Source organism: Dunckerocampus dactyliophorus, chromosome 10, assembly GCF_027744805.1.
Source record: "Dunckerocampus dactyliophorus isolate RoL2022-P2 chromosome 10, RoL_Ddac_1.1, whole genome shotgun sequence".
Taxonomy (NCBI): Eukaryota; Metazoa; Chordata; class Actinopteri; order Syngnathiformes; family Syngnathidae; genus Dunckerocampus; species Dunckerocampus dactyliophorus.
The window spans coordinates 23,865,727-23,880,191 of record NC_072828.1 but is presented as its reverse complement, the minus strand read 5'-3'; the positions used below and the strand labels follow the sequence as shown (position 1 = coordinate 23,880,191).

The window sequence follows — 14,465 nt, the reverse complement described above, 5'->3', positions numbered from 1 at the left end:
CACAGACAATGTCAATTTAAATGTGTTTGCGAACAATTTTTTTTTAAATGCGCCAAATCTATGTGTGGAAGTCAAAATTTGTGAATGTGTAGCAAACAGATTATATCTAAAAACATAACAACAACAATGTGCTAGTAAATAAACTGTATGGTGATTCATCAATGGATTGTCCGAGTCAAGATAAAGACATGACATTTAATTAATATTTAATTAATATCGTATGACATAAAGACTTTGATGATGACGTCAACTTCACAAAATAAATCAGGTAATGATCACATCTGAATATGATATTAATGTGTTATATGTGGCCTTTAAGGTAATATTTTATCATTCCGGTAAATGTGGTAATCTCATATTATGATACAAGTGGGCCGCATATTTAAATCTGTCCCGTGGAGAGGGTGTTGCCAAGCGGTGGGGCAGGATGATTCCGGATTTTCCAAAAACATTGCTCCTCCCACTGTGTGCTTGTGAAAAGGTGACCCACTCTCACTGAGTTCTTCCCATTTGTGCTCTTCTCACCCACACAGATAAGTTGTTTGGAAAGAGGCTGCTTCAGGCTGGCAGACACGTCATGTCTCATAAGTCTTGGATGAAAACGGTGCCCACGGAGAACTGTGATGTCCTCATGACATTTGCAGGTCAAGCAGCCAAACACAATAATACCTTTATTTCAGTGTGGGGATGACTACATGCAGTAAATAATAATAATTCATTATTTGGATGCAAAAAACTATCAATGTATAGTTCTTGATATTGTAAGGATATGGGAAAAACTGGCAAAGGTTCATTCTTGACCAAGTTTGTTCCAGTTTGTCCTAACTCATACACAAACATATCATACAATTTACCGTCATAGCATCTAAGTATATTATTTTGAATTAACATTTGTTAGCACAACGCCTTTCTTGTGGCATTTTCAGGTAAACGACACCCATTAGCCAAACAAAAATACACTTAAATGCAAAGGGAATGAATACATGTAGCAATTTGATAGAAAAAACCTTTATAAAGTAATAATGTTTATTTTTTTGTAATTATAGTACGGTGATAAACTTTTGAACATAATTCTGCTAAATTACTGTGTGAGCAGGCTTCTCCTTAATTGCTGAGCGATGTTTATGTAATAAAATGTAACGGGTTGAACATTGCTGAAGGGCTTTAATTATGAAAATAACAGACAATTAGAGGATAAACGTAGTGACTGAAGATGATTATGTAATAATTACAATGTCTTGGTCAGTGTTCTTTAGGGATATTCTATAAATCAGGAGTGTCTAAAGTATGTTCTAAAAAGACAGGAAAATAACATTTTAATGTAAAAAAGAGCAGTGATTTTTAGGACTGTGCATATGACAATTGAAAGTATTTCATCTGCACTCTTCAATTTTAATTAATATTAAATTTTTTGTTTTGTGGAATGATTTATAGAATTTTATGTAGTGATTTTAGAATTATGATTTTATCAAGTGATTTTACACTTCTTTTCTGTAAAGCACTTTGAATTACCGTGTGTACAAACTGTGCTCTATAAGTTAAAAAATAAATACAACCATAAAGTCCAAATATTAGGAAAAGGAAGTCATAATTTCAAGAGGAAAAAAGTTCTAATCTTGTGAGAACAAAAGTTGGAATTTTACAACAATAAAGTTGTAGTATGATGACAAAACATATATAAATGTTAGAAGCATAAAGTTGAAATATTAAAGAAAAATATAAATGTTTTTAAAGATGTAATGTTATGAGAAACAAGCAGAACAAATAAAGTTGCAACTTTTGAAAAAATGGGTTGACAAAAAACTTCGAAATATTGTGGGAAATAAAGTCATGATATTACGAGGAAAAAAATTTGAGAAGAAAGTTGAAATATTTGGAAAAAAACACAAAAATGGGGGAAAAAAAGTGTAATGTAAAGAGAAAAAGTTGATATTGATCATAATAATACGCTTTGTCACCTACAACACAGAGCTGAGACGCAGGTTGTTTTTTTTCCACAAGTATTTATAACTTCTTAGCATATCTACATGGGTTGGTTTAAGAGAAGTAAAATATCAAAGCAGCCCCCGCATCCTGATTTTTTATTTTCTATAGCATGCGGACCTTGGTGGAAAAAGTTTGGACACCCCTGATATACAGTAAATGGTCATGGGAATAACAGTTCTTAAAACGTCATGCAAAAGCTTGGACATTTTATGTGGAAAAATGTGGGAACTGAATGAAGTCAGGAGGAACATGCTACTGCTTTTTCAGTTCTCTAAGTCATTGCCTGAAAAATATTTCTAACCAGCCTAAATCCCCAAAGCATCTGAGGAAGTGGAGCAGAGTGGGTTGTTTGTACATCACTTAACCTCCAGCTGCTTCTTCAGCACACAGGGACAGACTGCATGAGTAGTGTGTGCTGAGAGGTGCGTGCATGGGGATACTTGAAAATATATTATCTCTTATCTCCAACACAGATACTACAGATGACCACACGTTGCTATGGCTACTCAACCACATCCGGCTGGGAATTCCAGAGCTCATCATCCAAATCCGTCACCATAAGCACACACGCGTCTACGCATTCTTCGTCACCGCCACCTATGAGAAGTAAGAACACGTAAAGGAGGTTGTGAACGATATCTTGTGAAATAATAATGTTCTCATAATGGAATTTTTAAAATCATGATACTATAGACATTTGGAAAAACGTCTCACATAATCTAAATTATACAGTCGTGTTAAAGTACATCCATTTTCTTTACTGCTGGACTGAGCTGGAGCTATTCCAGCTGACTTTGTAGTGCTTCCCACAGGACTGCAATTTATTTGTGGTGTTGGATTGAGTAAAAAAACATGAAAGGCAAAACAAATGGAGAAATGCAAATGAAGTTTCTTCTGTTCACAGGGAGTCTCATTATAATGTGTTTATGAATGAGGGCGAACGAGTCCCGCCAAATCTATTTGTGGCGGTTCTGAGAACACTAATTTGGGAAACACTGATTTGGGTGAGGTGTGGGGTACACCTTGGACTGGTCTCCAGTCAATCACAGAGCACATGGAGACACTATTCACACCTCCAATTAGCAACATGTATGTTTTTGGACTTTGGTGCGAGGAAGAGTCAGTATCCTTGCTGCCACTTAAACTACCATAATTTCCAGTGCATAAGATGCTACTTTTTTCTCACGCTTTGAACCCTGCGGATTGTACCGTGATGCGTCAAATTTATTGGCTAAAAACTACATTTACCATGATGCTTAGAGTGCAGCTTCTGGAAGTAGTGACATGGGCGAGTGAAGTGGAAGCGAATATCACATTTTGAAGTCTTATGCAGTGATTTCCGACACATCTTAAGTAAGTTTGATCAAGTGTAGTATTACTACAGCTTCTGTTTAGACTGCTTCGACCACCAACCATCCACTATCACCAACGCGTTTCAAAAAGCTGGACTACTGCGTGATGAAGAGGATAGCTCAAGCTAAATGGCTAATTTGCCTTAAGACAAAAGTAATGCCAACAGCGACAACGAAAGAGAGAAAGACAGAGGCTGACAGAGTGTGTGACGAAGGAATTATGAGGCTGTTTAATTGTGATGCTGAAGAAGACAACTTAAGTGGTTTTAGTTCCCAGGAGGAGTAGAAGGACAGCAATTAATGATTGTTCTGGTAGGCTACTGTTTAACTAGTCATGTTAAACCAACTATTCGGCACTGTTTGGAAAACAGCATTTATTTCATCAAAAGTTTAAAAAATCTTTCTTTGTATACCCCATGTTACGACGTGGAAACCTCCACAATCAGTTTTTCTCAGTAAGGAAGTCCAGACTTCCCCGTCTCCAGCCACCTCTTCCAGTTCCACCGGGAGGACTCCAAGGATTTCCAGCTGTGAGACATAATCCCTCCGGTGTGTTCTAGGACAAAATTTCTGAAAATTCCTGAAAATTTCATCCAAATCCATTCAGAACTTTTTAAGTTATTTTGAATGCAAACAAACAAACAGATAAACGCTGGAAAAAACAAAGTCTCCTTGGTGGCGGTAATCACGCAGGCTATTGTTGCGGCCGTGATCCAATCCAAGCTAAAACCAACTCTGAACCCCGACATCACTGTCCTGTCCTCCAACACATTTACTGCAACAGACACGAGCCAGACTCTTATTTATGTTTAAATGTCTTATTTTATCTGATTATGTCTGTTGTTTTGGGTAATACAAGTGTAATGGTGACTGTAGGGGTGTTATTTCATGTCTAAAACGCTCTAATAATGTTAAAAACTTTAGAATATTGGAAACAGGTTTTCTGTGCTGTAACGACAAAAATATTTCATTTATAAATGAGCAATCCTACTTCACGGAAATTCACTTATCACATTTGGGTTTGGAGCCAATTAACCGCGATAAACGAGGGATTACTGTAATTTATAATGGGAGTTAATGCAACTGTAGCGCAACTGTAGCATAAATGATGAGGCGTACTGAACCATTTAAATGATGGCAAATGCATCATGGCACAAGTGTAAATCTGTTGCTGAGTATAAATTGAGATTTTATGATCTATTAAACGCCAACACATTGATTATACATTATTTTATATGCTATGAAAAGTTCAAAAATAGTAGTAAATAAGTAACGGCAGAGGTCAGTAGTTGTAGCTGTAACAATGTGTTATTTGCAGAGCATGCTCGTTTTATTTTTTCATGGAAGCAATTTACAAGTTTTGGCTAGTGTAGTCACTTTTTATCGCATCCGTTCTTCATTTTTGCTCGAGAAGCCAATTTTCAAGGAACTGGAATATGTTGTGACGTTAAAGTCAGAGATGTTGCTGTTGTTGAGTAGCCCTAATTAATCATTCTTATATTTAGCTCACAGTCCTTAAGCTGTTGTGATGTCTCAGCAATGTTTCTCTCCTTGTGGCTGCAGGTTATTTAAGTTTCAATCAATCAAGCAGATGGAACTCTGAGTTCTCTTGTTGTTTTTTTTTTGTTTTTTTTAAAGTCATCCCCAGATGAGCCCAGGGACATTTTAATCTCAGCCTCGACTGAAGTGCATATTTAGGAACCCAACCCAAGAGGTCAGGGTGGCAAGCACTGTTCCATTTCGTTCTTTCTGCCGACTGTTGGCTGAAAATGGAATAAGACGTAGCAAAGTGGAACAAAGAGAGGTTAAAATAAGAGTCATCAGGGAGGTTAAGATGAAAATAATGGACAAGGCAGAAGTCTGCTAATGCTGTGGGAGGATAGATATATGTTTCTGGAAGTGTACCCTTGGGTTTTAGATGAAATGCTTTGGGAAAAAGATGGATGTGTCACATGAAGCACACACGCTCTCTGTCTTTCTCTCTTTCGCTTCTTCTCACACACACCTGCTGTCACAGAGGTTGACCTACATTCTGTCAGAGACTTTAACCCAGAAATGGTTCTATCCGTTCATAGTCACCTTGATAGTTAACATTTTCTTTATTACTGCACTGTGTATGCATAACGCTTCACAGTTAACATTTTCTTTATTACTATATTGTATGCACCATGCTAGTGTGTGTTGGTATTATACGGTGGAACCTGCTTATCTCGACCCCCCTCAGACTGGCTAACTGGCATCGACATAGGCGGTGGTCGATATAGCCAAAATCGAAACCGAAACTAACCACCATTTGTGCACAGATTTACTGATTTCCTTCTGTTTTCATATGATACCGTAGCGACCAGAGTACAGGTTCCAGAGCCGACGGTGATAAGTGAATTTGCGCGAAGTAGAATAACTTATTTATAAATGGAATATTTTTGTAGTTAGAGCATAGAAAACCTGTTTACGACCTTCTAAATGTTTTTTTTTACATTATTAAAGCGCTCTTTTAGACATGAAATAACACTCCTATAGTGACCTTTACACTCATATTACCAAATATTGTAGACAACATAACAGTCAATAAGCCATTTAAGACATAAATAAGACTCATGCTCATGTGTTTTGCTATAAATGTGTTCCCTTGGGGAGCTGAGTGGTGGGTGGACAGGAAGTGGTGTTGGGTATTCACAGCTGAATTTTAGTTTTGCGTGTTACTGCAGCAACAGTTCGCCATGTTTTTATTAGGGATTATTGTGCAAGTTGTTAGATCATTCAAACCTGCAACAAAACCCTGTTATCCCAGCGATCAAGTCTGGCATTTGTGTGTCTCACCGAACATTACTGACACCTAGTGTGACCCGTGTAGAATACTATATATCATTCAGAGAATCTTTGAATGTGTCTTCTATATGTATTTTACAGTAGTTCATTCAGCCATTGTTTGAAAATGCTTAATTTAGGCAAAAAATATGTAAAATTTGCTTCAAAATGCATATTTTTTGAAAAAAATATTCAACCAAAAACAGCATAATTTATTAATGAAGGTATTTTACAAAAACCATGATAGAGTGAAGCCACAAAATTCGAACTGCGAAGTGGCAAGGAACGACTGTATTGGGTATGGTTCTGAGCTGTGATTCAGGGGTTGGGCTGTAGGGGGCAGTGGCGTTTGCCTGCTTATTAGAGCTAGACCAAGAGAGAAGAAGAGTTGCTGAGCGCACTGGCCACATTGAAATGTGGAGTACGTCTTGCTATAAGGCAGGGGTCACCAACCCGTCGATCGTGAACTACTAGTCGGTCTTTAGAATTTTGCCAGTCGATCGTGAGAATATTAGAAAAAAAAATTATTATTATACGTATTATTACATCAGTGCCCTCCCCTCCCAGAGATCAACCAACAGACATATATATATATATATATATATTGTATATACTATATGTTTTTCAAGGTGTATCTATATACAATTGTATGTATATACAGTATGTTTACTGTATATCCTAATTGGGGTGGGGTTAGATCTTGCGCAGGTTCACGGCGGAGACCAGGGATCCGGGGCTCAAAAAGGTTGGTGACCACTGCTATAAAAGGTATACAATGTTTTGTAGACACCAATAAAAGGCTGATTTGTGCACCGTCATCCTGCCTCATTAAACATTACAATATTTTGCACTCTTATCTAACAGAGCAGCTGTGGTAATGTCGTTGTACGTCTTGACTACACTGACAATAAAGCTTTCGTACATGCTCAAATCTTTCTTCCACAGTGAAACTCATTGTGTCAGTGTCTCTGTCTCTGTGTTCTCTTCGCGCGTGGGTTCTCTCCGGGTACCCCGGCTTCTTCCCACAGTCCAAAAACATGCATGCTAGGTTAATTGGAGACTCGAAATTGTCCATTGGTGTGAATGAACCGATTGACTGGTGCCCAGTCCAGGGTGTAAACCACTGTGATAGGCTCCTGCTCACCCATGATCCTAATGAGGAAAACCAGTAGAAAGAATGGATGGATTTTAGGATATCTTGCTTCAAATGCACACATAATGGTATGAACCAAATCCCTTTTGGTGCCCTGGAGTTCTGGCTTAGTTCACAAAAGACATGCTTTTTTTTTTTTTTTTCTCAACCTTTACTGGGAGGGTCCTGCCCACTAAGCTGTGATACACAAGCTCCCAGCTGTTTTCCCCTGCTGTAATCCATCATGGTGTTGAGCACATATCAGTGTATTGTTCCTCCAAGAATCTGGAGGTGCATGATGGATGGATGTTGCAGGCCAACCTAGGCTTTACTCGTGTGTGTGTGTGCGTGTGTATAGACTAACGTGAAGAGGAGAGGTGAGCTGACAGCATGTAGGGAACAGAAGATGTGTGGCTGCATTATTACTGCTGATTTCAGCCTCTGGGAAGGACAGAGGGTGAGGAGGAAAGGATGATAGGATAAAGGGGGGGGGGAGGAAAAGAGCTTGAGATATAAAAAGGCTGAAGAAGGAGGGAGGATGAGGGCGACAGGAAATAGAACGACTGGGGGGTTGAAGGGAAATTAGATGAGGAGACAGGGTGATGAGAACGAAGCACAGAAGACTTGGAAAGACAATCATTCTACAGAAGGAAAGCACTGTCACTGAATGTGACTGCAGTCATTTATAACACCAACAATTAACAGTAGACATAAATATAGCATTTTTGTTCAATATGCAATTATTGTTATCTTGCCCAAGCAGCAGTGAATACTACGTCGTGTATGTTGCATTGTCAGTTTGCTCTTCACTCTGACACTCACTCAATCAGGATATTCACCACATAAGCGTTTTGCTTTCATAGCGTTGTACATGTCGAAGCATAAAGGCTCTAGGTCAGAGGTCAAGGTCACAGCAATGTAAAACATGTCCATCATGAAAAGTATGAATTTTTGTGCAGTTTACATCCGATCCATCTCCATACTGACCTTAATCTTAAGGAGAGCCCTTTAAGTCAAAGTTCACCAGTGAATGCAAAAATCCGATTGCAACAAAGCAAGTCATACATCAAATTAAAGGTGTTGATGAGATTCCACACCACGGACATACTGAGCTAGCAAGCATGCTGCTCTGTGGAGCATGTCATCACATCACCAAATGATACCGATATTATCCAATATGTAATTTTCATACCAATGTTGGCTGATAATATTGGTCACTCGAGTTAAGTTTGACCCATAATAGAAGATAACCAATAGTTTGTTATAAAAAAAATACAGCTTGCTGCGAGGTGCTGAAGAAATGGGCCTGAGGAAGGCGGTGAAGCCTGAGTTCGGAGGAGGAACCCGGAGCTTCTCCTGCGAGGAAGACTACATCTACGAGAACATTGAGAGCGAGCTGTGCTTCTTCACCTCGCAGGTGAGTTCTCACGTACATGCATGCACATGATTGCAACACATCGCCTGACTTTGTTTTCACATCAGGAGCGGCAGAGCATCATTAAGTACTGGCTGGATAATCTACGTGCCAAACATGGGGAGGTGCTTCATAACATCAACTTCCTGGAAGGTCAACCAATCAGTAAGCTGCATCAGTTCTATTTTTGTTTTTGTTATTGTTATTGTGCCTTGAACATGAACCAATTGCAAATTTGATCAAGTTTTGTTCGTTTAAAAGAGTTTATGCTGAATCATTCTTTATAGTTCCAGAGCTGAGTGCACGAGGTGTGATTCAGCAGGTGTTTCCCCTCCATGAGCAGCGGGTCCTGAGTCAGCTCATGAAGTCTTGGGTCCAGGCAGTTTGTGAGAAACAGCCCTTAGGTCAGTGAAACGCTACGCATATTTGGAGAGGACAAAACGTTCTTTTATTTGCATGTTTTCTTTTGTTTACAGATGATATCTGTGACTATTTTGGGGTGAAGATAGCCATGTATTTTGCCTGGCTGGGTTTTTACACCACCTCTATGTTGTATCCTGCTGTGATTGGATTTGTGCTGTGGATGCTCACCGAGTCGGATCAGGTGAGACGTTCTCATTCACATGAACGATCAATATCAGTAGATCAACACAGTCGTCCCTTGCCACTTTGCATTTTGAATTTCCCGGCTTCACTCTATCACGGTTTTTAAAAATATAGTAATTAATAAATCAGCGCTGTTTCATGGTTGACAATGGCTTATTATTAGGAAAAAATATGCATATTTAAGCAAATTGTATGTATTTCTGGCCTAAACTAAGCATTTTCAAGCAGCAAAACGGCTAAATTAACTCACATACAATTATAAGGCATTCAGAAGACGCATTCCAATACATGTTGATTTGCGTTGTAGTATTTTGCACTGGTCACTAGGTGTCAGTAAAGTTACGTTGATGAGACAATAACCACAGCAGGAAGTACAGGAAGTATAATGCAACTCTCCCAGTGTAAATATAGTGGCACTCAAAATGATTCAACCCCCATTTTAAGCTACATATATTTTCGTAATACACAATAAATGGACAATTTAAAAGAAATAGTGTTGGTTTGTAATTTATAATGAAATGAATGAATGTTGAGTGCAACTGTATGATTATCCTTGGTCACATACTCTACGTATGATGTATCATTTCTATAATTGATATTGAGGTCACTAAAGGCTGACTGGGTTTTTTTGTTGTTTATCAGACAAGCCGTGACATCTGCTGTGTGGTCTTTGCGCTCTTTAACGTGGTGTGGGCCACTTTGTTTCTTGAACGGTGGAAGAGAAGGGGGGCGGAGCTGGCGTACAAATGGGGAACTCTGGACCCGCCTGCTGAATCCCTGGAGGAACCACGTCCTCAGTTCCGGGTCTGAAATAGTCCAAGTCTTCATTATTTCACCTTCATCTTCTTTTACATTCAATGTAATATCTTTGTCTGTGTCTGGGTAGGGAGTGAAGCGCTGTAGTCCTGTCACAGGATGTGAGGAGTTCTACTATCCACCGTGGCGGAGACGTGTGTTCAGGTGGCTGGTCAGCTTGCCCATCTGTCTTCTCTGTCTCTGTTTTGTCTTCCTGGTCATGCTCATCTGCTTTGAGCTGCAGGTCAGTCACCTACCATTAAATTATGATGTACTTTGCATGTCCATTTCAATGTCACTGAAAGAAGACGTGTTTAAACGAAAGAAGAACAACCACATTTATAACAAGACAGTGTGATTCAGACTATATGCAAATGAACACTATTTAACTCTTGCCCATGAACTTATGCAGTATATGATGACATGCTGCCGATTAACGTCTGTCATGTCTTATTGTTAAGGTGGCCCTTCCCAAACTTTTTTGAGAAATAAAAGAGGGGAGTGGAGTGATAAAACTTAATCTAGAGGACGAAAAAGCGTTACTATACTACAACAACAGAATCTAAATCAGGGGTGTCGAAGGTGCGGCCTGAGGGCCATTTGCAGCCCACGGATGTTGTTTTTATTGGCCCGTGGCACATTCTAAAAATATCATTGAACAATAAAATGGAAAAAAACCCCAGCAAAAATATATTAGGAGACTAAAGCCACAATAATATTACAAGTAAAAAAAGTTGGAGTTTTCCTAACCTTCTCCAACGCTGCCACATATTAAGAAATCCGCCAAATAGAAACAAACTGCTGTGTTCTTTAACGTGAACACACACATCTATAGCAGTTCAGTCCCAGGAGACATCTCACCTTTTTGAGAGCCTCTCCGTTTTAACTATGTAACGATGTTCCGTCAGCGCAATATGGGCACCCTGTTTGGTTTGACCACACTAGTAAAGTCAATCTGGCCTCAAAACTTACAGCTTGCTCGCCTCTAGCTCTAGCCTGACGGCCAGGCTAAAGGCTACATACACCATAACGCAGATTCCATTGTTCATCAAACCTATGACATTATCATTCATTAGTAGTGAGTATCTATACATTTTGTGCTTTTAATGTGTTTAATAAGCGTGTGAGGCGTATTTAGGGAGTAAACCTTTATTGTGTGAATCCAATCCAATAGTCAAGTGCACTACTTGGCAGCAACCAGCAGAGGTGCTGCTGAGTCAGTCTCAACTAATTTGCAGGCTAAAGAACAACAAAATGAAGGGAAGTTGTTATATCGATGCAGAGCTCCGCTGCGATACAAGTCCTCTTGTTATTTTATATCATATAGAAGTATAGAAATTATAATCATATTTTTGAAAATGTACCCATTTTTCTCAATTTGCCCGATCAAGGGAAATTTGTCAAAAGCACATCCCTATTTTGAAACCGTTTTATCTTGTCTTTGCTATTACAAAGCCATTTCTGTCTGTTTTTGTTAAAGTACAAGAATCATTTTTGTGTTTCCAATCCAATCCAATCCACTTTATTTATATAGCACATTTTATAAACACTGTTTCCAAAGTGCTGCACAGACTAGCAAAACCATAAATAATAAGTAAATAAAGGAATGTAAATGTAAATAATAAGTAAAAACTACGACAATAAAAACTAAAAGATGAAATAGAAACAAAGAAACGTACTACAATAAAATATTTAAAACAAGAAATCGAAACAATAAAAGCCAAAAGTCCAAGAAGTAGGTAAAAAATAAATAAGTAAATTTAATTTAAAAAACTAAAATAAATAGAACCAATAAAAACTTAAAAAATAATAAAAGACACAGAGGACCACACGACTCACGCCGAGTTAAAAGCCAGAGAATAAAAGTGAGTTTTAAGACAAGACTTAAAGCTTTCAATTGTGGGGGCCGTTTTTACATGAGGGGGGAGAGTGTTCCACAGCTTTGGGCCGACAACAGAAAAGGCCCGGTCTCCCCTGGTCTTAAGTCTGGTCTTAGGCACCACCAGTTGGAGCTGGCCTTCGGATCTTAAAGTGCGCACTGGAGTGTAAATTTGGATGAGGTCCGAGATGTACTGAGGGGCCAGCCCATTCAAAGCCTTAAAAACAAACAATAAAATCTTAAAATCAATTCTAAAATGCACAGGCAACCAGTGCAGGGAAGCTAAAATTGGGGTAATATGCTCCCTCTTCTTGGTTGCTGTTAAAAGCCGTGCTGCAGAGTTCTGGACTAACTGTAAGCGAGAGAGTAATTTATGTTTTTTTATGTTAAAATGTCACACCATTAACAACACAATTCACAACATTTATCTGGCTACAGATGTACAGTATAGATGTCCCTCTTTTATTGCGGACGATTGGTTCCAGACCCCACCGTGATAAGTGAATTTACCGAGTTGGATTCGATATTGCTAAAGTGAATATTTTCGTAGTTAGAACATAGAAAACCTGTTTGACTTTCTAAATACGGGTTTTAACATTAGAGCCCTGTAAACATGAAATAACATCCCAATAGTCACTTTTACACTCCTATTATTCTTTGTTTACATCATGTTGCGCAGAATCACAGGGATATGATGGCCACCACTAGCATAGCAAGCTAGCGAGCTAACTCATTAGCCCCTCCAATTTACTTATTCTAAAGTTAGTGTTTCAAACGGAGGGGGCGACGAATGACAAACAAGCCAAAAACGTACCACTTCCACACGGAACGAGAAGAGAACCTTGTTTTCCGTCTCAGCCTTGGCATGTTGGCTCGGCTCTGCCGGCTCAGTAACCAGTCTCCATGCAGTGTGAAAGGTAATGTCATCTAACGTCACATCTCATAACATTACTGATGTCTAGTGACCAGAATAATACATACAACTTTCAATCATTTTTTGACTAATAATAGGCCATAGTCAACCACGAAACAGTGATCATTTATTAATTATTTTTTAAAAAGCCCTGTTATAGTGAGGGAGCGATATTCGAACCGCCATATAGCGAGTGACGACTGTACTACATTACTACGGATATTTCTGCAGTGAATCAGCTTCATTATCATTTCATCTTATTAGCTACTCTGCAATCTCAAATCATTGTCTTTACTTTGTCATTCACTGTGGAGTGCTCTGTGGCCAAACTGATCAAATATTGACAGTACGTGAGGTTGTAACTGTGTGCAAAAAACCCACAAAATCTGTTTTGTTTTGTTTTATTTTGTTGTAGTTTGAGATGAGGCCTCTTGTTCTGTGCTTTTGGTCCCTGTTCCTGACCAAAAGAGCAGTGGCCATGCAGGGAGCAGGAGCCTCTTTTGTTATCTCTTCTAATGACACATCTTCCTGTGGTTCAGCAGTTTCCTAAAATTGTGCTTCAAAAGTACAGATACCATGAATATGAACTTAACAAGTGAAGATCGATTATTGATTTGTGTTTGCAGGAGTTTGTAATGGGGATCAAAGAAATGCCTCGGCTGGCTCGCTTCATCCCTAAAATCATGCTCGCTATCACTGTGACTGCATGTGATGAGGTGTACAGGAAAATTGCCTGCTGGCTCAATGACATGGGTAAGAGTTTGTTTTCTGGTCCAAGTGCAAACTATGTTTCTGTTTAATAGACTACCAGTGAATTCTGTTCAGCGGCGTAACACAGAAGATGATGATTTGTACTGTTTCTACAGAAAATTATCGACTCCAGAGTGCCTATGAGAAAAATCTCATTATCAAAATGGTTCTTGTGAGTGATCTTCAGCAACATTTACTACGACAGTGGAACCTTGGTTAGCGTCATTCATTTGTTCCAGAAGGTCCGACTGTAACCGAAACGGACGCTAACCAAATCAGTTTTTCTTATGAGAAATAATGTAAATCCAATTAATCCGTTCCTTGCAGAAAACTTTTCGAAATGATCAACGAAAGGGATACGTGAACATTTAAGGTTACTTTTACCTTCACTGAAGATGTGATTTTTGATGTCACTCTTCCCAAAGACACGATGTGGCAGCGAGATCAACACCTTCCTCTTGAACACCACCTTCCTGTTTTGCCGTGAGTTATTTCTTGAATTCAATAGTGTTTCTCACTTCAATAACCAAAAATAAGAGCATTTTGATAAAGAAGGTGAGAAACACTATTGAATTCAAGAAATAGCTCATGATAAAACAGGAAGCTGGTGCTCGTGTGGTGCCTCGCTGCCACATCGTGTCTTCGGGGACATTCACGTCTTCAGTGAAGGTAAATATAACCTTCAATGTTCAATTATTCCTTTCATTTGTCATTTACATGCTTTTAGAATTGTTTTATGTATGTAAAACTACAATTATAAAACTATAAAAACACTTTTGAGAGTTAACTGCTGATGACATCATACATGGGCGAGATAGCTGACTTCTGGT

At 38.8% G+C, this 14,465-nt stretch overlaps 1 protein-coding gene across 2 annotated transcripts in view; it reads left to right on the top strand.

Annotated features, from left to right (window-relative positions):
- ano8b (anoctamin 8b) overlaps positions 1–14,465 on the top strand; it is a 48,840-nt gene that overhangs the window by 23,104 nt on the left and 11,271 nt on the right. For both annotated transcript variants that reach the window (XM_054789490.1, XM_054789491.1), the window contains exons 2-11: positions 534–644; positions 2,460–2,592; positions 8,557–8,695; positions 8,761–8,857; positions 8,980–9,096; positions 9,169–9,296; positions 9,941–10,102; positions 10,185–10,337; positions 13,512–13,638; positions 13,752–13,807. In XM_054789490.1, the coding sequence (XP_054645465.1) occupies positions 534–644; positions 2,460–2,592; positions 8,557–8,695; positions 8,761–8,857; positions 8,980–9,096; positions 9,169–9,296; positions 9,941–10,102; positions 10,185–10,337; positions 13,512–13,638; positions 13,752–13,807 (1,223 nt within the window). The remainder of the gene's footprint in view (positions 1–533; positions 645–2,459; positions 2,593–8,556; positions 8,696–8,760; positions 8,858–8,979; positions 9,097–9,168; positions 9,297–9,940; positions 10,103–10,184; positions 10,338–13,511; positions 13,639–13,751; positions 13,808–14,465) is intronic.